The sequence below is a fragment of the Mustelus asterias genome, chromosome 14 (genome assembly GCF_964213995.1).
Source record: "Mustelus asterias chromosome 14, sMusAst1.hap1.1, whole genome shotgun sequence".
Classification (NCBI taxonomy): Eukaryota; Metazoa; Chordata; class Chondrichthyes; order Carcharhiniformes; family Triakidae; genus Mustelus; species Mustelus asterias.
Genome location: NC_135814.1, coordinates 458868 through 485168, shown reverse-complemented (window position 1 = coordinate 485168; position 26301 = coordinate 458868). Strand labels below are relative to the sequence as shown.

The following is a 26301-nucleotide window of genomic DNA, read 5'->3' as shown; positions in this document are numbered from 1 at the left end:
ACAACTACCCTGTGACCTCCACACCTATCCATAATCTGCTTTGCAATTTCTTCCTCCACACCTCTATTACTATTTGGGGGCCTATAGAAAACTTCTAACAACGTGACCGCTCCTTTCCTATTTCTAACTTCAGCCCATATTACCTCAGTAGGCAGATCCCCCTCGAACTACCTTTCTGCAGCTGTTAAACTATCCTTGATTAACAATGCTACTCCTCCACCTCTTTTATCACCTTCCCTACTCTTACTGAAACATCTATACCCTGGAACTTCCAACAGCCATTCCTGCCCCTGTTCTAACCATGTCTCCGTAATGGCCACAACATCGTAGTCCCAAAGAACAAAGAACAAGAACAAAGAACAGTACAGCACAGGAAACAGGCCCTTCGGCCCTCCAAGCCTGTGCCGCTCCTTGGTCCAACTAGACTAATCGTTTGTATCCCTCCATTCCCAGGCTGCTCATGTGACTATCCAGGTAAGTCGTAAACGATGTCAGCGTGCCTGCCTCCACCACCCTACTTGGCAGCGCATTCCAGGCCCCCACCACCCTCTGTGTAAAAAACATCCCTCTAATATCTGAGTTATACTTCGCCCCTCTCACCTTGAGCCCGTGACCCCTCTTGAACGTCACTTCTGATCTGGGAAAAAGCTTCCCACCGTTCACCCTATCTATCCCCTTCATAATCTTGTACACCTCTATTAGATCTCCCCTCATTCTCCGTCTTTCCAGGGAGAACAACCCCAGTCTACCCAATCTCTCCTCATAGCTAAGACCCTCCATACCAGGCAACATCCTGGTAAACCTTCTCTGCACTCTCTCTAACGCCTCCACGTCCTTCTGGTAGTGCGGCGATCCAAGTACCAATCCACGCTCCAAGTTCACCTACCTTATTCCAGATGCTCCTTGCATTGAAGTAGACACACTTCAACCCACCTTCCTGTCTGCCGGTTCACTCCTGCGACCTTGATACCCTCCTCAGTACCTCACTACACACAACACTGGCTTCTGGACTACAGCTCGTTTTTCCCATCCCCCTGACAAATTAGTTTAAATCCCCCCCCGAAGAGCCGTACCAAATTTCCCTCCCAGGATATTGGTGCCCCTCTGGTTCAGGTTTATTTAAATAGTAAAAAAATGCAGCATGCTGCTTCGTAGAGGGTCCTTGGTGACTTGTGCATGACTCACAAAAAGTTGGTTTACAGGTGCAACAGGTAATTAAGAAGGCAAATGGAAATCATTGCTAGAGGGTTGGAGTTTAAAAACAGGGAGGTTCTATTGCAGCTGCATAAAATGCTGGTGAGGCCACACCTGGAGTGCTGTGTACACGTTTGGTCTCCTTACTTGAGAAAGAATATACTGGCACTGGAGGGGGTGCAGGGGAGATTCATTAGGTTGATTCTGGAATTGAGAGGGTTGGCTCATAGAACATAGAAAAACTACAGCACAAACAGGCCCTTCGGCCCACAAGTTGCGCCGCTCATGTCCCTACCTACCTAGGCCTAAATATAGGCTGACCTATCACCCTCAATCCTATTAAGTCCCATGTACTCATCCAGAAGTCTCTTAAAAGACCCTATCGAGTTTGCCTCCACCACCATTGATGGCAGCCGATTCCACTCACCCACCACCTTCTGAGTGAAAAACTTACCCCTGACATCTCCTCTGTACCTACTCCCCAGCACCTTAAACCTGTGTCCTCTCGTAGCAGCCATTTCAGCCCTGGGAAAAAGCCTCTTATGAGGAGAGACTGAGTAGACTGGGACTATACTCATTGGAATTTAGAAGATCTTATAGAAACATGTAAAATTCTGAAGGGAATAGATAAGATAGAAGCAGAGAGGTTATTTCCACTGGAAGGTGAAACTAGAACTGTGGGCATAGCCTCAAAATAAGGGGGAGCAGATTTAGGACCGAGTTGAGGAGGAACTTCTTCACCCAAAGGGTTTAGAATCTGTGGAATTCCCTGCCCAGTGAAGCAGTTGAAGCTACCTCATTGAATGTTTTTAAGGCAAAGATAGATTTTTGAAGAGTAATGGAATTAAGGGTTATGGTGAGCGGGTGGGTAAGTGGAACTGAGTCCATGAAAAGATCAGGCATGAATGGCGGAGCAGGCTCGAGGGGCCAAATAGCCTACTCCTGCTCCTAGTCTTTATGTCCTGGGTAGCATCTACCTCCTGGGTAAAGATACATGCAAAGTATTCTTTCAATCCTTCAGTCATGCCACCAAGTTCCATGTGTAAATTCCCTTTTAGGTCCCTAAATTTACTCTTTATTTGCCGATGGAAGAGTTTGGGGTTCTCCTTTATGTTGGCTGCCAGTCTTTTCTCATAATTGCTCTTTGCTTCCCTAATAAATTTTTACACCTCTCCTCTGAACCTTCTATATTCCTCTTGGTTCTCAACTTAGAACCATAGAATCCGACAGTGCAGAAAGAGGCCATTTGGTCCATCAAGTCTGCACTGACCACAATTGCACCCAGGCCCTACCCCCATATCCCTACATATTTACCCACTAATCCCTCTAACCTACGCATCTCCGGACACTAAGGGGCAATTTTAGCATGGCCAATCAATCTAACCCGCACATCTTTGGACTGTGGGAGGAAACCGGAGCACCCGAAGGAAACCCACGCAGACACAAGGAGAATGTGCAAACTCCACACAGACAGTGACCCAAGCCGGGAATCGAACCCGGGACCCTGGAGCTGTGAAGCAGCAGTGCTAACCACTGTGCTACCGTGCCGCCCATTATGACTTATTTTCTACATGACACCTATCATCTGTACATTTTTTTCCTTATGTTAATTTCTATCTACTGTTTCATCCAGGGACCTCTCAGGTCTGTTTGTTGTGCAGTTATATTTGCTATCTTCCAATCTAATGGCACTTTCCATGAATCTGGGAATTTTGGAAAATTAAAATCAATGCATCAACTATCTCCTTAGCTACTTCTGTCAAGACCTTGGGGTGAAGTCCATCTGGACCTTGAGATTTATCAGCTCACAGACTCAACAATTTGCTCAACATCACTTCCCTGGTGATTGGAATTTTCCTGAGTTCCTCCATCCCTTCCATTTCCTGATTTACATCTATTCCTGGGATGTTACTTGTGTCCTCTATAGTGAAGACCGATGCAAAATACGTATTTAATTCTTCCACCATAGCCTTACTTTCCAGTCTTCTGATCTGCCAACCATCTTTGCGCAATTATCCATTCCTTTAAGTTTAATATGAACTTTAGTTTTTGATTTTGACCATAGATGGCAGGTTCTCCCCTTGTAATTTTTCTTTCTTGTTGCAATTCTGTGTATTCTGAGATGTCCCTTTAACTGTCTGCCACTACATTTCTATTGACTTTGTTAGGACTACAGCTGATATTTTTTTTTTACTTTAAATAGATTTTATTTAGATCAAACCCATATGGCAATGTAAAGAATCCATGACAAGATGAGCACATCTGCAAATAGGAGCTTTATTTTGCTGTTGTCGCTGGTTCTGCCGCTGCCACTGCCGCCTTTTGCTTCTTCTCCAGTTTGGCTTTGTAATTCTTTTCCTGCAGGAGGATTGCACGGCGTCGTGTGCAGTCTTGGAATATGGATTCAGTTTGATCATGATCCTCAGGTTCTTCAGTGGGTTCTTCTTGAGTACCCGGCGCTGAACCTTTTTATTTGGTGGACAAAGAGCCTTCTGGATTTCTTGACTCTTCTATTATTACTGAGCAAGCCAGATCCCAGAGTGAAGTCAATCTCACTGACCATAAACCTTGTTTTATTTGTGAAAACAAGGAGGAAGTGCTACTGAACTCAAAAGCATAGAACTTATTGACATCTTTAGAATTTTAAACCTTAAAAGATTTGTTAAAAGGAAAAAAGAAACACACAAGGTATATGTTGCACAGTTAAATGTCATTTTGATTTGATTTGATTTATTATTGTCACTGGGATACAGTGAAAAGTATTGTTTCTAGCGCGCTATAAGACAGAGCATACCGTATATGGGGGGCGGCACAGTAGCACAGTGTTTCGCACTGCTGCTTCACAGCTCCAGGGACCTGGGTTCGATTCCCGGCTTGGGTCACTGTCTGTGTGGAGTTTGCACATTCTCCTTGTGTCTGCATGGGTTTCCTCCGGGTGCTCCGGTTTCCTCCCACAGTCTAAAGATGTGCGGGTTAGGTTGATTGGCCATGCTAAAATTGCCCCTCAGTGTCCTGAGATGCGTAGGTTAGAGGGATTAGTGGGTAAATGTGTAGGGATAACGGGGTAGGGCCTGGGTGGGATTGTGGTCGGTGCAGACTCGATGGGCCAGATGGCCTCTTTCTGCACTGTAGGGATTCTATGATTCTATAAAAGTGGAGTATATAGGGAAGGAAATAAGAGTGCAGAATGTAGTGTTACAGTCATAGCTAGGGTGTAAAGAATTAGACCGTTGTTTGAGTTTAAAAGAGTTAGAATGAAGTTTTAGAACCATAGAATGAGAGTGAAAGATAGAATTAGAAGGTATGCTGGGCACAGCTTGAAAGAAGTCTCCTTGCTCTGGCGCCATCTTGGGAGAAAAAAACAGAACAACCCCCAAAAAACATGCTACGCCATTTAACTATGTTTTTGGCAACAACCCCCTTAAAAGATATTTAACCATAAAAATCTAAACATTATCCAAACCAAGGAATTGCTGACACCTTAATAAAGATAAACCTCATGACTTCTCAAACTCTTCCACTCTGATGCGGAATTCCAAAAGGAGGTTCAGAAACAAATTGTTTCCTCAAACAAACACTATCCTGACTTAACCCTAGGTGCCTGCTTCCAATTCAAAACTTTCACAGCTTCTCAACATCCCACACAAAGGAGCTGCTCTTCAGGACTTATTCCCACAGCAATGCAACTAAGGTAAACATCCATTTCCTTAATGTTTTTCTCATTTTGCCGCAGGTTGCATTGTCCTTAAACGTCTCTTTGAACTTAGCTTCTCCAAATAGCAAAATCTTCCATGCTTTTTATTTTGCCTCTATTTTCGGGTCAATAAAATTCAATATACCTTCCTCTGTTCTTACTTGAAACTCTTGTAAGATGCAATTGTTCCTTGTTACCTATGAACTCCTATGCTGGGGGTGTACTACAGACCACCCAACAGCCCACGGGAAGTGGAGGAAAGGATATGTCAGGAGATTCTGGATAGGTGCAGAAAAAATAGGGTTGTTGTGGTGGGGGACTTTAATTTCCCTGGCACAGACTGGAAAGTGCTTAGAGCTGGGGGACCGGACGGGGAGGAATTTGTAAAATGCGTACTGGAAGGTTCTTTGGAACAGTATGTAGATAGCCCGACTAGAGAGGGGGCGATACTGGACCTAGTTCTGGGAAATGAGCCCGGTCAGGTCGTCAAAGTTTCGGTAGGGGAACATGTGGCAAATAGTGACCACAACTCTGTTAACTTTAGGATAGTAATGGACAAGGATGAGTGCTGTCCTACGGGCAGGGTGCTAAATTGGGGGAAGGCTGACTATAGCCGGATTAGGCAGGAATTGGTGGATGTTGATTGGGAGAGGATGTTCGAGGGTAAGTCCGCGTCTGGCATGTGGGAGTCTTTTAAGGAACTATTGATAAGGCTGCAGGATAGGCATGTGCCTGTAAAAAGGAAAGATAGGAGAGGTAGGATTCGAGAGCCGTGGATAACCAGGGAAATTGAGGATCTGATTAAACTGAAAAGGGAGGCGTCCGTTAAGTCCAGGCAACTGAAAACAGATGGAGCTCTGGAGGAATACAGAGAGAGTAGGAAAGAACTCAAACGGGGAGTTAGAAGGGCAAAAAGAGGTCACGAGATGTTCTTGGCAGGCAGGATTAAGGAGAATCCTAAGGCATTCTATTCATACGTTAGGAACAAAAGAGTTGTCAGGGAGAAAATCGGACCTCTCAGGGACAAAGGAGGGAAATTATGCTTAGAACCCAAGGGAATAGGGGAGATCCTAAATGAATACTTTGCATCGGTATTCACGAAGGAGAGGGGCGTGTTAACCGGGAGTGTCTCGGAGGGAGGTGTTGACCCGTTAGAGAAAATTTCCATTACAAGAGAGGAAGTGTTAGGTTTTTTAGGGAACATTAAAACTGACAAAGCCCCAGGGCCTGATGGCATCTATCCTCGACTGCTCAGGGAGACGAGAGATGAAATTGCTGGGCCTCTGACGGAAATCTTTGTCGCTTCTTTGGACACGGGTGAGGTCCCTGAGGATTGGAGGATAGCGAATGTGGTCCCGTTGTTTAAGAAGGGTAGCAGGGATAACCCAGGAAATTATAGGCCGGTGAGCTTGACGTCCGTGGTAGGGAAGTTGTTGGAGAGGATTCTTAGAGACAGGATGTATGTGCATTTAGAACGGAACAATCTCATTAGTGACAGACAGCATGGTTTTGTAAGAGGGAGATCGTGCCTTACAAATTTGGTGGAGTTTTTTGAGGAAGTGACAAAAACGGTTGATGAAGGAAGGGCCGTGGATGTCGTCTATATGGATTTCAGTAAGGCATTTGACAAAGTCCCACATGGCAGGTTGGTTAGAACATAGAACATAGAACATAGAACATTACAGCGCAGAACAGGCCCTTCGGCCCACGATGTTGCACCGACCAGTTAAAAAAAAACTGTGACCCTCCAACCTAAACCAATTTCTTTTCGTCCATGAACCTATCTACGGATCTCTTAAACGCCCCCAAACTAGGCGCATTTACTACTGATGCTGGCAGGGCATTCCAATCCCTCACCACCCTCTGGGTAAAGAACCTACCCCTGACATCGGTTCTATAACTACCCCCCCTCAATTTAAAGCCATGCCCCCTCGTGCTGGATTTCTCCATCAGAGGAAAAAGGCTATCACTATCCACCCTATCTAAACCTCTAATCATCTTATATGTTTCAATAAGATCCCCTCTTAGCCGCCGCCTTTCCAGCGAAAACAATCCCAAATCCCTCAGCCTCTCCTCATAGGATCTCCCCTCCATACCAGGCAACATCCTGGTAAACCTCCTCTGCACCCTCTCCAAAGCCTCCAGGTTAAGACTCATGGGATACAAGGAGAAGTGGCTAGATGGGTGGAGAACTGGCTTGGCCATAGGAGACAGAGGGTAGTGGTCGAAGGGTCTTTTTCCGGCTGGAGGTCTGTGACCAGTGGTGTTCCGCAGGGCTCTGTACTGGGACCTCTGCTATTTGTGATATATATAAATGATTTGGAAGAAGGTGTAACTGGTGTAATCAGCATGTTTGCAGTTGACACGAAGATGGCTGGACTTGCGGATAGCGAAGAGCATTGTCGGGCAATACAGCAGGATATAGATCGGCTGGAAAATTGGGCGGAGAGGTGGCAGATGGAGTTTAATCCGGATAAATGCGAAGTGATGCATTTTGGGAGAAATAATGTAGGGAGGAGTTATACAATAAATGGCAGAGTCATCAGGAGTATAGAAACACAGAGGGACCTAGGTGTGCAAGTCCACAAATCCTTGAAGGTGGCAACACAGGTGGAGAAGGTGGTGAAGAAGGCATATGGTATGCTTGCCTTTATGGGACGGGGTATAGAGTATAAAAGCTGGAGTCTGATGATGCAGCTGTATAGAACGCTGGTTAGGCCACATTTGGAGTACTGCGTCCAGTTCTGGTCGCCGCACTACCAGAAAGACGTGGAGGCGTTAGAGAGAGTGCAGAGAAGGTTTACCAGGATGTTGCCTGGTATGGAGGGTCTTAGCTATGAGGAGAGATTGGGTAAACTGGGGTTGTTCTCCCTGGAAAGACGGAGAATGAGGGGAGATCTAATAGAGGTGTACAAGATTATGAAGGGGATAGATAGGGTGAACGGTGGGAAGCTTTTTCCCAGATCAGAAGTGACGTTCACGAGGGGTCACGGGCTCAAGGTGAGAGGGGCGAAGTATAACTCAGATATTAGAGGGATGTTTTTTACACAGAGGGTGGTGGGGGACTGGAATGCGCTGCCAAGTAGGGTGCTGGAGGCAGGCATGCTGACATCGTTTAAGACTTACCTGGATAGTCACATGAGCAGCCTGGGAATGGAGGGATACAAACAATTGGTCTAGTTGGACCAAGGAGCGGCACAGGCTTGGAGGGCCGAAGGGCCTGTTTCCTGTGCTGTACTGTTCTTTGTTCTTTGACCCTTTTGAAATTCAACAGCTGAAAAACCAATTTTTCCATTTATCTCACAATGCAAATCTCATATCCACCCATTTATTTGTAACTAAAACAAAGAACAAAGAACAATACAGCACAGGAACAGGCCCTTCGGCCCTCCAAGCCCGCGCCGCTCCCTGGGCCAAACAAGACCATTCTTTTGTATCCCTCCATTCCCACTCCATTCATGTGGCTATCTAGATAAGTCTTAAACGTTCCCAGTGTGTCCGCCTCCACCACCTTGCCCGGCAGCGCATTCCAGGCACCCACCACCCTCTGTGTAAAATATGTCCTTCTGATATCCGTGTTAAACCTCCCCCCCCCTCACCTTGAACCTATGACCCCTCGTGAACGTCACCACCGACCTGGGAAAAAGCTTCCCACCGTTCACCCTATCTATGCCTTTCATAATTTTATACACCTCTATTAGGTCACCCCTCATCCTCCGTCTTTCCAGTGAGAACAACCCCAGTTTACCTAATCTCTACTCATAACTGAGCCCTTCCATACCAGGCAACATCCTGGTAAACCTCCTCTGCACTCTCTCGAAAGCCTCCACGTCCTTCTGGTAGTGTGGCGACCAGAAGTGGGCGGCACGGTAGCACAGTGGCACGGTAGCACAGTGGTTAGCACTGCTGCTTCACAGCTCCAGGGACCTGGGTTCGATTCCCGGCTTGGGTCACTGTCTGTGTGGAGTTTGCACATTCTCCTCGTGTCTGCGTGGGTTTCCTCCGGGTGCTCCGGTTTCCTCCCACAGTCCAAAGATGTGCGAGTTAGGTTGATTGGCCATGCTAAAATTGCAATTAATGTCCTGAGATGCGTAGGTTAGAGGGATTAGTGGGTAAAATATGTAGGGGTGTGGGGGTAGGGTCTGGGTGGGATTGTGGTCGGTGCAGACTCGATGGGCCGAATAGCCTCTTTCTGTGCTGTAGGGTTTCTATGATTTCTATGAGAACTGGGCGCAGTATTCCAAATGCGGCCGAACCAACGTTCTATACAACTGCAACATCAGACCCCAACTTTTATACTCTCTATAAAGGCAAGCATGCCATATGCCTTATTCACCACCTTCTCCACCTGTGACGTCACCTTGAAGGATCTGTGGACTTGCACACCCAGGTCCCTCTGCGTGTCTACACCCTTTATGGTTCTGCCATTTATCGTATAGCTCCACCCATTTTCTACCAAAATGCATCACTTCGCGTTTATCTGGATTGAACTCCATCTGCCATTTCTTTGCCCAAATTTCCAGCCTATCTATATCCTTCTGTAGCCTCTGACAATGTTCCTCACTATCTGCAAGTCCAGCCATTTTCGTGTCGTCCGCAAACTTACTGATCACCCCAGTTACACCTTCTTCCAGATCGTTTATATAAATCACAAACAGCAGAGGTCCCAATACAGAGCCCTGCGGAACACCACTAGTCACAGGCATCAAGCCAGAAAAAGACCCTTCCACTACCACCCTCTGTCTTCTGTGACCAAGCCAGTTCTCCACCCATCTAGCCACCTCCCCCTTTATCCCATGAGATCCAACCTTTTGCACCAACCTACCATGAGGGACTTTGTCAAACGCTTTACTAAAGTCTTTACTAAAACCTAACAGGTGGGATTTTATGGCCTTGTTCGAATGAGACCGGAAATTCCTGCCTGGGTCAATGGATATTTCCATTGTCCACCCCTCTCCCGCTCCAATTCTGTGGCAGGTGGGATGGTAGAATTCCAGCGATCAAGTCTCTAGTAACTTTCCCCCGTTTAATTAACCCTGGATGCACATTTTTTAAAAAACTGCACAGAAAACATAATCACAAAAACATAGAAATATGCTTCTCTCATTACAACCTATTCATTAACCTGACCTGCCAGTTCACTTTACCTAGCTGTGCTTTCAAGTCCTCATAATTGTGGTTGGCTCTCAACTGCCCTCCAAGGGCAACCAGGGATGGGCAATAAATGCTGGCCAGCCAGCGACACCCATATCCCATGAAGAAATAAAAAAAATGCCTTTATCTAATTCTAAAATACAAATCTAGGGCCCCCTCTTCATCATATTATGATCACTGCTGTACAGGGGTACCTTCACCATGAGGTAATTAATCCTATTTCATTGCACAATGCCAGGCCTAGTATAGCCTGCTCTCTGGTTGGTGCCAGAACATGCTATTCTAAGAAACTATCCTGAAAACATTCTATGACTTCCTCATCTAGGCTATCTTTGCCCATCTGATTTTTCCAATCTCCAAGCAGATTAAAATCCCCAATTTTATACAGTCACAGAGAAAAAGGCCTTTTGTCCATTGAGTCTGTGCTGGTAAAGACAAATCAACTATTCAAATCCCATTTTCCATTACTTGGCCCATAGCCTTGTGTGCCTTGATATCGCAAGTGCGCATCTAAATACTCCTTAAATGTTACGAGGGTCTCTGTCTCCGCCACCCTTTTAGGCAATGAGTTCCAGACTCCCATCACCCTTTGGGCGGAAAAGTTTTTCCTCTCATCTCCTCTAAACCTCCTGCTCCTTGCATTAAATCTCTGCCCCCTGGTCATTGATCACTGCACCAAGGGGAAAAGTTTCTTCCTGTCTACTCTATCTGTGCCCTTCGTCATTTTATACATCTCAATCATACCCCCCTCTCAGTCTCGTCTGCTCCAAGGAAAATAACCCCGGTAGGATAAGGAGCCTGCATGGTCGGTGCAGGCTTGGAGGGCCGAAGGGCCTTTTCCTGTGCTGTAATTTTCTTTGTTCTTAACCAATCTCTCTTCATAATTAAAACTCTCCAGCCTGGCAACATCCTGGTAAATCTTTGCACCCTTTCCAGTGTTATCACATCTCTCCTATAATGTGGATTCCAGAACTGCACACAATATTCCAGTTGTGGCCGAACCAACATTTTATATATTTCCACTTAACCTCCCTATTCTTAAATTCTATGACTCGGCTAATAAAGGCAAATATATTATGTGCCATTGTAACCACTTTACCCACCTGTCGTGCTACCTTAAGGGACTGGTGTATGTGCACACCAAGGCCCCTCTGATCCTCAGTGCTTCCCAGGGTCCTTTCATTCATCGTGTATTCCCTTGTCTTGCTTGTCCTACCCAAGTATATCACCTCACATTTATCCAGATTGAAATCCATTTGCCACTAATCAGCCGTCTATATCGTCCTGTAATCTTAGGCTATCCTCCTATTTACCACCCTACCAATTTTCCTTTCATCCGTGAACTTACTGACCAGCCCTCCTACATTCAAATCTAATTCATTTGTATAAACCACAGACAGCAAGGTCCCAACACTGAGCCCTGCGGGACCCCAATCAACAGTCTTCCAGTCTGAAAAACATCCAGTGAGCATCATCCTCTACTTCCTGCTACTCGGCCAATTCTGAATCCAATTTGTCAACTTTCCTTGGATCCCATGGGCTCTTACCTTTGCCATCAATCTCCCATCTGGGACCTTGTCAAAAGCCTTGCTGAAGTCCAAGAAGACTTCGTCAAATGCATTGCCCTCATCTACACATCCGTTCACCTTTTTGAAAATTTCAATCAAATTGATTGGATATAGAAACATAGAAAAACTACAGCACAAAACAGGCCCTTCGGCCCCACAAGTTGTGCCGAACATATCCCTACCTTTCAGGCCAACCTATAACCCTCCATCCTATTAAGTCCCATGTACTCATCCAGGAGTCTCTTAAAAGACCCTATTAAGTTTGCCTCCACCACCACTGACGGCAGCCGATTCCACTCGCCCACCACCCTCTGTGTGAAAACCTTCCCCCGAACATCTCCCCTGTACCTACCCCCCAGCACCTTAAACCTGTGTCCTCTCGTAGCAGCCATTTCCATCCTGGGAAAAAGCCTCTGAGAGTCCACCCGATCTATGCCTCTCAACATCTTATATACCTCTATTAGGTCTCCTCTCATCCTACGTCTCTCCAAGGAGAAAAGACCGAGCTCCCTCAGCCTATCCTCATAAGGCATGCCACTCAATCCAGGCAACATCCTTGTAAATAGAGGGATTAGCGGGTAAAATATGTGGGGGTAGGGCCTGGGTGGGATTGTGGTCGGTGCAGACTCGAATGGCCTCCTTCTGCACTGTAGGGTTTCTATGATTTCTTCTATAAATCTCCTCTGCACCCTTTCAATCTTTTCCACATCCTTCCTGTAATGAGGCGACCAGAACTGACCTCACCTAAAACTATGCTGACTGTTCTTGATTAATCTCTGCCTCTCCAAATGTAGACTAATTCTGTCTTTCAGAATAGCTTCCAATAGTTTCCCCACCATTGAGGTTAGACTGACTAGCCTGTAGTTTTCCTATCTTCTTGAACAATGGTACCACTATTATTGCTATACCTTCCTGACATACTCCCATTATTTCTTCCTTTATACCCCATCCTACTGCCTGGTTATTGTTAGGGGGCCTGTACACCACTCTCAAAATGAGTTCTTGCCTTTATCTTTCTCATCTCCATTCAAACCGTTTCTACATCCTGGTTTCCTGAACTTAGGTCATCCCTCTCTCATGTGCTGATACCATCATTAATTAACAGAATCACCCATCATCCTTTTCCTAGTTTCCTGTCCTTCCTAAATGTCATGTATCCTTCAATATTCAGGTCCCAATCTATGTCTTCCTGCAGCCATGTCTCTGAAATGGCAATCAGATTGTACGAATTTATTTCTATTTGTGTAATCAGCTCATCTGTTTTGTTTTGAATGTTACATGAGAGCCTTTAGTTTTTTTTCCTTATTATTTATGTAATTTCTTTCCTTATCTGTTGATTTACTCTGAGATGATAATCTTCGTAAGAGTTTTAACAACACCAGGTTAAAGTCCAACAGGTTTATTTGGTAGCAAATGCCATTAGCTTTCGGAGCGCTGCTCCTTCGTCAGATGGAGTGGAAATGTGCTCTCAAACAGGGCACAGAGACACAAAATCAAGTTACAGAATACTGATTAGAATGCGAATATCTACAACCAACCAGGTCTTAAAGATACAGACAATGTGAGTGGAGGGAGCATTAAGCACAAGTTAAAGAGATGTGTATTGTCTCCAACAGGACAGGGCAGCTAGTGAGATTCTGCAAGTCCAGGAGGCAAGCTGTGGGGGTTACTGATAGTGTGACATAAACCCAACATCCCGGTTTAGGCCGTCCTCATGTGTGCGGAACTTGGCTATCAGTTTCTGCTCAGCGACCCTGCGCTGTCGTGTGTCGTGAAGGCGGCCTTGGAGAACGCTTACCTGAAGATCAGAGACTGAATGCCCGTGACTGCTGAAGTGCTCCCCCACAGGAAGGGAACAGTCTTGCCTGGTGATTGTCAAGCGGTGTTCATTCATCCGTTGTCGTAGCGTCTGCATGGTTTCCCCAATGTACCATGCCTCGGGACATCCTTTCATGCAGCGTATCAGGTAGACAACGTTGGCCGAGTTGCAAGAGTAGGTACCGTGTACCTGGTAGATGGTGTTCTCACGTGAGATGATGGCATCCGTGTCGATGATCCGGCACGTCTTGCAGAGGTTGCAGTGGCAGGGTTGTGTGGTGTCGTGGTCACTGTTCTCCTGAAGGCTGGGTAGTTTGCTGCGGACAATGATCTGTCACAGACCATTGTATTCACAAAGGAGAGGGATGTGTTGACTGGGAGTGTCTCGGAGGGGAGTGTTGACCTGTTAGAGAAAATCTCCATTACAAGGGAGGAAGTGTTAGGTTTTTTAGGGAATATAAAGACTGACAAATCCCCAGGGCCTGATGGAATCTATCCAAGGCTGCTCAGGGAGACGAGAGATGAAATCGCTGGGCCTCTGACGCAAATCTTTGTCTCGTCACTGGACACAGGTGAGGTCCCAGAGGATTGGAGGATCGCTGATGTGGTCCCGTTATTTAAGAAGGGTAGGAAGGACAACCCAGGAAATTATAGGCCGGTGAGCTTGACGTCCGTGGTAGGGAAGTTGTTGGAGAGGATTCTTAGAGATAGGATGTATGCGCATTTAGAAAGGAATAAACTCATTAACGATAGTCAGCATGGTTTTGTGAGAGGGAGGTCATGCCTCACTAACCTGGAGGAGTTTTTTGAAGAAGTGACGAGAATGGTTGACGAGGGAAGGGCCGTGGATGTCGTCTATATGGACTTTAGTAAAGCGTTTGACAAAGTCCCTCATGGTAGGTTGGTGCAAAAGGTTGGATCTCATGGGATAAAGGGGGAGGTGGCTAGCTGGATGGAGAACTGGCTTGGCCTCAGAAGACAGAGGGTGGTAGTGGAAGGGTCTTTTTCCGGCTGGATGCCTGTGACTAGTGGTGTTCCGCAGGGCTCTGTATTGGGATCTCTGCTATTTGTGATTTATATAAACGATCTGGAAGAAGGTGTGACTGGGGTTATCAGTAAGTTTGCGGACGACACGAAAATGGCTGGACTTGCAGATAGTGAGGAACATTGTCAGAGGCAACAGAAGGATATAGATAGGCTGGAAATTTGGGCAAAGAAATGGCAGATGGAGTTCAATCCTGATAAATGCGAAGTAATGCATTTTGGTAGAACTAATGTAGCGGGGAGCTATATGATAAATGGCAGAACCATAAAGGGTGTAGACACGCAGAGGGACCTGGGTGTGCAAGTCCACAGATCCTTGAAGGTGACGTCACAGGTGGAGAAGGTGGTGAAGTAGGCATATGGCATGCTTGCCTTTATAAGATGGGGCATAGAGTATAAAAGTTGGGGTCTGATGTTGCAGCTGTATAGAACGTTGGTTCGGCCGCATTTGGAATACTGCGTCCAGTTCTGGTCGCCACACTACCAGAAGGATGTGGAGGCTTTAGAGAGAGTGCAGAGGAGATTTACCAGGATGTTGCCTGGTATGGAGGGGCTTAGTTATGAGAAGAGATTGGGTAAACTGGTGTTGTTCTCACTGGAAAGACGGAGGATGAGCGGTGACCTAATAGAGGTGTATAAAATTATGAAAGGCATAGATAGGGTGAACGGTGGGAAGCTTTTTCCCAGGTCGGTGGTGACGTTCACGAGGGGTCATAGGTTCAAGGTGAGGAGGGGGAGGTTTAACATGGATATCAGAAGGACGTATTTTACACAGAGGGTGGTGGGGGCCTGGAATGCGCTGTCGGGCAAGGTGGTGGAGGCGGACACACTGGGAACCTTTAAGACTTATCTAGATAGCCACAAGAACGGAGTGGGAATGGAAGGATACAAAAGAATGGTCTAGTTTGGACCGGGAGCAGTGTGGGCTTGGAGGGCCGAAGGGCCTGTTCCTGTGCTGTATTGTTCTTTGTTCTTAATCAGTGTTCTGTAACTTGATTTTGTGTCTCTGTGCCCTGTTTGAGAGCAGATTTCCACTCCATCTGACGAAGGAGCAGCGCTCCGAAAGCTAATGGCATTTGCTGCCAAATAAACCTGTTGGACTTTAACCTGGTGTTGTTAAAACTCTTACTGTATTTACCCCAGTCCAACGCCGGCATCTCCACATCATGATAATCTTCAACATGAGAGGATCAAACCATCGACTTTTGACATTCAATGGCATTACCATCCTGAATCCCCACTATCAGCATCAGAGGGGTTACCATTGGCCACAAATTTAATTGGATTTGCCTTATAAATACTGTGGCAGGTCAGAGGCTAGGAATCTTGCAATGAGTAACTTACTTCCTAACTCCTAAAGCCTGTCCACCATCTACAAGCAGAGCACCCACACACCCCCGGCATACTCTCTTCTACCTTCTTCCGTCAGGAAAAAGATACAAAAGTCTGAGGTACGTACCAACCAACTCAAGCACAGCTTCTTCCCTGCTGCCATCAGACTTTTGAATGGACCTACCTTGCATTAAGTTGATCTTTCTCTACACCCTAGCTATGACTGTAACACTGCATTCTGCACTCTCTTCTTTCTGTCTCTATGAACGGTATGCTTTGTCTGTATAACCCACAAGAAACAATACTTTTTACTGTGTATACTTATACATCTGACAATAAATCAAATCAAATCAAATGGAATACTTTCCACTTGTCTGGATGAGTGCAGCTCCAACAACAAGAAGCTTGAGACCCTCCAGAAACAAAGCAGCCCCACTTGACCCCAAAAGCAGTCCCCTTCCACAAACATTCAGTCCCTCCACCACTGATGAACAGTGAGAGCCGTGTGTACCATCTACAAGATGCACTGCAGGAACTCACCAAGATTCCTTAGGCAGCACCTTCCAAGACAAGACAAGTGCCATCGGGAAGGATAAAGGCAGTGGACACATGGGACCACCACCACCACAGATTATTCACCATCCTAACTTGGAAATATATCACCGTTCCTTCACCTCCTGGGTCAAAACCCTGGGACAAAACCCTGGAATTCCCTCCCTAATAGCACAGTGGGTGTACCTACACCACATGGACTGCAACATTTCATGAAGGCAGCTCACCACCACATTCTCAAGGGCAATCGGGATGGGCAATAAATGCTGTCCTAGCCAGCGATGCTCACATCCCATTAAAATTAATTATAAAAATTTGTACTCGCTGTCCTCTGTCCCTTCCACAAACATTCAGTCCCTCCACCACTGATGAACTCGCTGTCCTCTGTCCCTTCCTGACATAGTCTGTTTATAATTTCCCACATTATCTCTTGTCTTTTCTGTTTCATTTACCACATCTTTTCAAATTTGATCCATTCCCCCACTATTTAGTTTAAAGCCCTCTCTACTTCCCCAATTATGTGGCTCACTAGAACACTGCTCCCAGCACAATTCAGATGTAGATCATTCTAATGGTACAGATCCCACATTCCCCAGTACTGGTGTCAGTGCCCCATGAATGGGAACCCACTTCTCCCCGCACCAGTTTTTGAATCATGTATTCATCTCACTAATTTAGTGCCAATTTGCATGTGGCTCATGTAATAATCCAGAGATTATTACCTTTGAGGTTCTGCTTTTTAAGTAAATGCTTAGTTTCTCATACTTTTTATGCAGAATTGCTTTCCTAGTTCTACCTATGTCATTTGCACCTACCTGGACCACATGAGGGATCCTTCCCTTCCTACTGCTAATTCCTTTCCAGGCCTAAGCAGGTTTCCTGAACCCTGTCACTGGGCAGGCAACACAGCTGCCTGGACTCTCACTCATTACTGCAGAGAACAGTGTCAATTACCCAGACATACTGTCTGGTACAACATTCCAATTTGCTCCTTCTACTTGAATGGCTTCTTGTAGCATGGTGCTATTGTCAGTCTGCTGAGCCACCCTGCAGCCCCCAGTTTCACCCAGACAAGCTGAAAGAACCTCAAATCTATTGGACAATTATGAAGTCTGAGGCTGCTGCACTCTTGCTGTCTGGGTCCACTTACTTGCCTCACTCGCAATCACATACTGCTGTCCCTTACCACTGATCAAATCAGAAGACGATCCGAAATGGTGTGACTGCATTCTGGTACAAAACATCCAGGTAACTTTCCTTCTCCCAGAGGTGTTGCAGTGTCTGCAGTTCAGCCTCCACTCAATGACTGAGCCAAAACTCCTTGAGCCGCAAGTATGTTTACGCTGGATCATGCTGGCATCCAGGAGCTCCCACGAGCTGCAGTCTTGACACATCACCTCACCTGTATTCCTCAATATGTTTAATTATTCGCTTATTTTCCTTTTTAAATATATTTTACTACTTGGGGAGGCAATGGCCTAGTGATATTATTGCTAGACTATTAATCCAGAAACTCAACTGATGTTCTGGGGACCCGCGTTCGAATCCCACCACGGCAAATGGTGAAATTTGAATTCAATAAAAAATATTTGAAATTAAGTATCTACTGATGGCCATGAAACCATTGTCGATTGTCGGAAAAACCCATCTGGTTCAATAATGTCCTTTAGTGAAGGAAATCTGCCATCCTTATCTGGTCTGGCCTACATGTGACTCCAGAGCCACAGCAACATGGTTTACTCTCAACTGCCATCAGGCAACTAGGAATGGACAATAAATGCTGGCCAGCCAGCAATACCCATATCCCATGAATGAATACATAAAAAAACTTTACCACCATTGTATACTATTTTAAACCTTAGGACTGGAACAGACCTCAACCACTTACCTGATTTTCATCAAACAACTTTCCTTGGATTGCCACCTTGCCATAGTAGGAAGGCTTGAAAGTTGTGTTGATCCTAAGAGCAATGCCGTTGGCAGTTTCATACTCCTGACAGTAAGGTCAGAGGGGAGGAACCATAAAGCGCGAACCAAAACAAATCCTCAATTGTGGATCAGGCAGAAGATACTCGTATGGTATCAATAGCTGTGATGGAGATGAAGATTGCAGCAGTAGGGTTGTGGTGGACCTCGTTTGTGCCTTTGTCCTATATGGACCACCGTTGTGTGTGTTTGTCGTACCTGGACACATCCCCCCTCAGTTTGGTTCCTCCCCTCGGCACCTAGTATAAAGGTGGCTGTCTCCTCCCCCTTGTTCAGTCCAGGTCGGTTATTTGTTGGGATGTGCTCCTGATTCTGTTGTGAATAAAAGCCTACACTTGTATTGGCTTTTGTCTTATTGATAGCGCATCAATTTTATTCACAACAGTTGACCAGCATGGAGCAGTTTCTAAAACCTGACAAGTTAGCATTAGACCCTCAAGAGGTTGGAGCCTCTGATAAATTTGATCATTGGTTGGGCTGCTTCGAAGCATTCGTCGACACCGCTACGGCTATCGACACCGACGACGCTAAACTCCACGTGCTCCGCACCCGGGTAAGCAAAGCTGTCTACGGTATCTTCCGGGACGCTGCTACATACGCGGACGCTATTGAACTCCTAAAAGGGCAGTTCCGAAAGAGCCCTAACGTGGTCTATGCCAGACATCTCCTAACTACCCACAAGCAGCAGCCAGGAGAATCGTGCGCCCAATTTCTGCGCGCCCTGCGGGTCCCAGCTCGAGCTTGTGACTGTAAGGCTGTTACAGCAGCTCAGAACACGGAGGACCTGATCTGCGACGCCTACGTTGCGGGCATTGAGTCTACATACATCCGGCAGCGCCTGCTGGAACAAGATGGCCTGGATCTCCAAAGAACAGCCACGTTGGCTGAAACACTAGAAGCGGCCTATCACAATCTCGGGTCCTACCCTGCATCCCGTTCTATCGACGGCTCCACCGCGACGGCTGTTCCGGCAGGGCCCAAATGTTACTTTTGTGGCCTATCCAAGCACCCTCGGCGTCGCTGCCCGGCGAAGGACGCGATTTGCTCCAGATGCGGTAAGCTAGGCCACTTCGCTAAAGTCTGCCGGGCAAAGCCACTTCCGAAGCCTCGTAGCGCCACGTGTGTTCCGCGGGTGCAGCCATTTTTAAGGCAGGTGGCGGCTGCGCGCGAATCGCCATCTTTAATGCAGTCACCGGAAGTGCGGGAATCACCATCTTTGATGCGGTCACCGGAAGCGCGGGAATCGCCATCTTTGAGACTGGCATCAAGACGCGCCGAGCAGGAAACTTTATCCGTGACGTCATCAGACGGGGACGAAGATGGATTCTTCTTGGATTCGGCGGTGGCATCGATTTGCCTGGACCAGTTGCAGCCTCATCAACTCTCCAAGTCAATAATGGAGATCAAGGTAAATGATCATGCAGAAAACTGCCTGTTCGACTGTGGGAGCACAGAAAGTTTCATACACCCTCGCACAGTGCGTCAATATGCCCTTCCCGTGCGACCCTGGTGCCAGACCATCTCCATGGCCTCGAATTCCCACTCAGTGGAGGTCCTCGGGTGCTGCTTGGTGACGCTGACGGTACAGGGCACAGTCTACGAGCGTTTTCGGCTCCTCGTGCTGCCGCGACTCTGCGCAGCTGTACTGCTGGGGTTAGATTTCCTCAGCCATCATAGGAGCGTCACCCTGCAGTATGATGGCCCTTATCCCCCGCTCTCCGTCTGCAAGGTGCCGTCACTGCAGCGCCCCTCGCGCACCACCTGCAGTCTCTCGACCCTCAAGATCACCCCCCCCCCCCCTTATTTGATAACCTCACCCCGGATTGTAGGCCTATAGCCACCAAAAGTAGGCACTATAGTGTGGATGACCAGGCCTTCATTTGGTCCGAAGTACAACGTTTGCTCCGGGAAGGGATTATCCAGGCCAGCACCAGCCCCTGGAGGGCGCAAGTGGTCATAGTTAAATCGGGGGAGAAACACCGCATGGTGATTGACTACAGCCAGACCATAAACAGGTATACCCAACTAGATGCGTACCCTCTTCCCCGTATCGCGGACATAGTCAACCGCATCGCGCACTATAGGGTTTTCTCTACGATCGATTTGAAATCGGCTTACCACCAGCTCCCTATCTGCTCGGAGGATTGCCCATATACTGCCTTTGAGGCGGATGGCCACCTCTACCAGTTCCTCCGAGTCCCCTTTGGTGTCACCAATGGGGTCTCAGTCTTCCAGCGGGCCATGGATCAAATGGTAGACCAGCACGGGCTACGGGCCACTTTCCCGTATCTGGATAACGTCACCATCTGCGGCCATGATCTGCAGGACCATGATGCCAACCTATAAAAATTCCTTCGTACGGCCAGTCTCCTGAACCTCACATATAATGAGGCGACGTGTGTTTTCCGGACATGCCGCCTCGCCATCCTTGGGTACGTGATAGAAAATGGTGTCCTTGGCCCCGACCCAGCCCGTATGCGTCCCCTTATGCAGCTTCCCCTCCCTATCACCCTCAAAGCACTGAGGAGATGCCTGGGCTTCTTCTCCTACTATGCCCAGTGGGTTCCCCGTTACGTGGATAAAGCCCGTCCGCTTCTAAAATCGACCTCTTTTCCCCTGGCAGAGGAGGCCCGTCGGGCCTTGGACGACATCAAAGCGGACATCACGAAGACCGCGATGCATGCTGTGGACGAATCCATCCCATTCCAAGTGGAAAGTGATGCGTCTGACTTTGCCCTAGCCGCCACCCTTAACCAGAGGGGCCGTCCGGTGGCCTTCTTTTCCCGGACTTTACAATGCCCTGAGATTCGACACTCCTCGGTCGAGAAGGAGGCCCAGGCCATCGTGGAAGCCGTCCGGCACTGGCGCCATTATCTTGCGGGCCAACGATTCACCTTAATTACGGACCAGCGGTCAGTTGCCTTCCTGTTTAACACCAGGCAAAAGGGCAAGATTAAGAATGACAAAATCTTGCGGTGGAGGATTGAGCTCTCCACCTCCAGATATGACATCATGTACCGGCCCGGGAAGCTCAATGAGTCCCCAGATGCCCTGTCCCGTGGATCATGTGCCAGCGCCCAACTAGACCAGCTACAGTCCCTCCATAACAACCTCTGTCATCCGGGTGTCACCAGAATTTTCCACTTTGTCAAGTCCCGTAACCTGCCCTACTCCCTTGAGGAAGTCTGGACGATTACCAGGCAATGCAGGGTCTGCGCTGAGTGCAAACCGCAGTTCTACTGGCCAGGTAGGGCGCACCTTGTAAAGGCCACTCGCGCGTTTGAGCACCTTAGCATTGATTTTAAAGGCCCCCTCCCCTCCTCTAACTGCAATGTTTATTTCCTGAATATCATTGATGAATACCCATGTTTCCCTTTTGCCTTCCCCTGCTCGGACATGACCACGGCTACAGTGATTCGGACGCTGACCACGCTCTTCACCCTGTTCGGCTTCCCAGCCTATATTCATAGCGATCGTGGGTCCTCTTTCACGAGTGACGAGCTGAGGCAGTACCTGCTCGCCAAAGGCGTTGCCTCCAGCCGCACCACTAGCTATAACCCCAGGGGAAATGGTCAAGTAGAGCGGGAGAACGCAACCGTCTGGAAGGTCGTTCTATTAGCGCTACGGTCTAGGGGCCTTCCAGTCAGCCGTTGGCAAGACATCCTTCCGGACACATTACATTCCATTAGGTCACTCTTGTGCACAGTGACCAATACGACCCCTCACGAGCAGATGTTTTCGTTTCCCAGGAAGTCCTCCTCGGGTACTTCGCTCCTGGATTGGCTGATGTCCCCGGGGCCCGTCCTGCTTCGGAAGCATGTCCGGACCCATAAGGCAGATCCCTTGGTCAAGGAGGTCCAATTGCTCCACGCTAATCCTCAATACGCTTGTGTAGCGTACCCTGATGGGCGGGAGGACACGGTTTCTGTCCGTGACTTGGCACCCGCGGGTGCCCCTGAGGTCACCACGTCCTTCCACCCCACGGTCCCCGGTGTTGTCCACTCGGAGATTGCTACGCCTTTTCCTCCCTCAGTCCCTGTCTCCAATGTAGTGCGCCCAGAGCCTGTTGCAGCCCCCCACCTCCCAGCTCTGGTTCCCACTGTTCCCCATACGCCACCAGGGCCACTGCTCACTCCTCTCGCCCCTATGTACAGCTCGCTTGAGTCGCCGGAGCCGTCGCCACGCAGTACCCGATGACTGGACGGGACGACGGATCGGTCCGCTTCACACCACCTGGCGCCTTCTCTCGACGCTCACTGTACGGAGCCTGGGCCGACATCGCTCCCTGCTCGGACGACTCTGCGACCTGCACTACGACGATCGCGATGGCGGATCAAGCCACCGGTTCGTCTGGACTTGTAATATTGTTTCCGCTTCACCCTCGTGTTGTTTTTTTAAAGGAAGGGGTGAATGTGGTGGACCTCGGTTGTGCCTTTGTCCTATATGGACCACCGTTGTGTGTGTTTGTCATACCTGGACACATCCCCCCTCAGTTTGGTTCCTCCCCTCGGCACCTAGTATAAAGGTGGCTGTCTCCTCCCCCTTGTTCAGTCCAGGTTGGTTATATGTTGGGATGTGCTCCTGATTCTGTTGTGAATAAAAGCCTACACTTGTATTGGCACACCGGTAGTCTTTCGCCTTATTGATAGCACATCAAGGGTGATCCCCAATCATCAAGGTTCCCTTGTCACTGGAACTGGACCGTGTATCTGCCAATGAACAGCTCAGAAAAAGGAGGCTTTAAGAGCCAAGCCGAGTGAATTTCCAAGAATGTCTGCAAAGTGTTTATTCTAATAGATTGGAGAATAACTGGAAAGAGCTGAAAATAGCTATTATCTCAAGCTGTGAAGAAACTATCAGCTACAAGACCAAGAAACACCAAGACTGGTTTGATGAGAACGACCACTTCATCCAAGACCTCATCAACAAGAAGAAGAAAGCTCTCCATGCCTGGCAAAATGACATAACCGGCAAAGCAGAGGAGAACTCACCAATCGGCAAAGGGAGAGGTACAAAGATGAACGAGGGAACCAAGAACTAATGGTGGACTGAGAAAGCTAAGAATCTGCAACTCCTCACTGAGCACAACAACCGGGGCTTCTTCAGTGACACCAAGACAATATATGGACCCAACACTCTCAGCTTCAAACTGGTCCAGAGTAAGGACAGAATCCAGAGAGAGAGAAAACATCAGCCTCCGATTCAGAGAGCACTTAAAAGAATTCCTAAACCATGATACAATCATAGATGGTGATAACTCCCATCAAAGATGATCTTGGACTCCCATCAAGAATGGAAGAAGTTGAAGCTGCCATTAAACATGTGAAAAATGGAAAAACCACAGGAGTGGATGGGATTCCAGTGGAGATTTTCAAACTCAGACTCCGCTACAACTGATGAAAGCAAGTGTCCAATATGCCTTCTTAACTACCCTATTCACGTGCTCTGCTGCCTTCAGGGATCTGTGAATAAGTACCCCAAAATCCATCTGTTCGGAGCTTCCCATCATCTCCGTTTGCTGTTCCTGAAAATCTGGGACAGAGAACTTACTACCAACCTCAGGAATGCTGTCATCGCCACCATCAAGGAAGGAGACAAAGCAGACTGTGGGAGCTACCGAGTAATCGCCCTACTTTCCATTGCCAGGAAGATCATCACCCGAATCCTTGCTTGCTGCCTTCTCCCAGTCTCTGAAGTAATCCTTCCAGAAAGCCAGTGTGGCTTCGGACAAATTGTGGAACAGCAGATATGATTTTCACTGCTTGACAACTTCAAAAGAAATGCCAGGAAAAACATCACCCACTCTGCATGGCCTTCCATCAATCTGACCAAGGCTTTCCTCTCAATCGGGAAGTGCTATGGAAAACCCTGTCAAAGGCCGGCTGTCCAGAGAAATTCATCAACATTCTCTGACTTAAGCATGACAAGGTGTTGGTGACAGTCCTCACTGACAGAAATAAGACAGAAACCTTTGAGGTCAAGACTGGAGTCAAGTAGGGATGTGTCATTGCCTCCATACTTTTCTCCATCTTCATCGCCACCATCCTTCAACTTGTCAAGAACAAGCTACCTAGTGGAGTGGACATTTTCTACAGGATGGCCGGAAAACCTTTCAACCTCGACCGATTGAAATCCGAGAAGAAAACGACACTGACATCGCTCATGGACCTTCAGTATGTGGATGACATTGCCATTTGCACTCTGTCAGAAGAGAATCTCCAAACTGTAATTTACACCTTTACGGAAGCATAGGGTTCATAGTGGGAGATATAGGAAGGATATCAGAGGTAGGTTCTTTACGCAGAGAGTGGTTGGGGTGTGGAATGGACTGCCTGCAGTGATAGTGGAGTCAGACACTTTAGGAACATTTAAGCGGTTATTGGATAGGCACATGGAGCACACCAGGATGATAGGGAGTGGGATAGCTTGATCTTGGTTTCAGATAAAGCTCGGCACAACATCGTGGGCCGAAGGGCCTGTTCTGTGCTGTACTGTTCTGTGTTCTATGTTCTATAAGAATCAGCCTCAGCCTCAACCTCAAGAAGACTCAAGTCCTTTACCAACCCACCCAGGGCAAGATCCATAAAGATCAATGGAAAAACCTTCCCAAATGTGAAACATTTCCCCTATCTGCCTTCAGGCACGCAAGGACGAGAGTCTTCGATGATCACGACATTCGGGCTGACACCAAGATCCTCCTGCACAAAGCAGTCATTCTCCCAGCTCTTCTACATGGCTCAGAAACTTGGACAATGTATATTTGTCACCTTAAGGGCCTGGAGCAGTACCTTTAGCGCTGTCTGATACTGATTCTCCAGATGAGCTGGGAGGATAGGCGTACTAACATCCGCGTCCTTGAAAGAGCCAAGAGCACCAGCTTTGAGGTCATGATCATCCGAAACCAACTCCACTGGGCCATCCAACCACATGTTTAGGATGTCAGATTCCCGACTGCCAAAGCAAATCCTCTTCACTCAGCTCAAAGAAGGCTCCTGAACAAGAGAGGGACAAAGGAAGCACTTCAAAGACACCCTGAAGGCTTACCTCATGAAATGGAATATTGACATTGATGCCTGGGAGACCCTTGCTCAGAATAGACCTCCTGATTCAAGGGTCACAATTATTTGAGGACACCTGATATACGAGGAGGCCCAGAAAAGGAGCCTGAGAAAGTAATGTCAATGATCTCGAGTCCGGGGATCAAACCCAACTCCTGAAAACAAAGTGTGCAATCGAAGATGTGACTCTAGCATTGAGCTCATCAGCCTTGCAAGGACCCACAGAACCCATGACCAGTAACACTGAGTTCTTAGGTAGCAATCATGGCCACGATTCTCCCATCCCACTGTGCTTATTTTTTAGCGCAGCGGGCCGGGGAAATCGGACATTGGCCGATTTGCGGATTCCTGTGAGCGTTCACACCATGCTTATGTCTCCCAGCGTCAAATTTTTGGCACAGTCTGCTCTGCGCTGGAAATCGGCGGGGAGACGCAGAAATTATTTAAATAATCATTTTCCTACAATTTAAATGCGATTCGCCAGGCCTAGGACTGAATCCTCTAAGCACGCTAGATTCTCCCAACCTGCCGGAGTGTTTCACTCCAGCGGGGATTATAATAGCTCCCCACTTTCGGGGAACTGGTAGCCCAACCCCGCTGGAGTGAAAGGGGGGCAATCGGGGCCCCTCAGGGGGTTGGGTAGCAAGGGGTGGTGCCCCCTGGGCATGAGAACCCTTGAAGTGCCAGCCTGGGCCCCTTGGCACTGACCACCAGACATAGGGCAGTGACAAGGGGGCGGGGCATAGGGCAGTGACTGAGGGGGGAGTTGGGACTGGAGATCGGGGCAGTACGAGATGGTGGGGGAGTTAGGGTTAGGGTTGAGGCTGGTCCGGGAATAGTCGGGGGTGGGAGGGGGTTACAATTGGGCCGTGGTGGGGTTGGGGGGCTGGCCAGCGATCAA

The 26301-nt window shown here is 47.8% G+C and overlaps 1 protein-coding gene across 1 annotated transcript in view; it reads right to left on the bottom strand.

Moving 5' to 3' along the window:
- Positions 1–17585, bottom strand: part of smarcal1 (SWI/SNF related, matrix associated, actin dependent regulator of chromatin, subfamily a-like 1) — a 129518-nt gene extending 111933 nt beyond the window's left edge. Inside the window, exon 1 of the mRNA XM_078229161.1 lies at positions 17507–17585. Coding sequence (XP_078085287.1) covers positions 17507–17585 — 79 coding nt within the window. The remainder of the gene's footprint in view (positions 1–17506) is intronic.
- Between the last annotated feature and the right edge of the window lie 8716 nt (positions 17586–26301).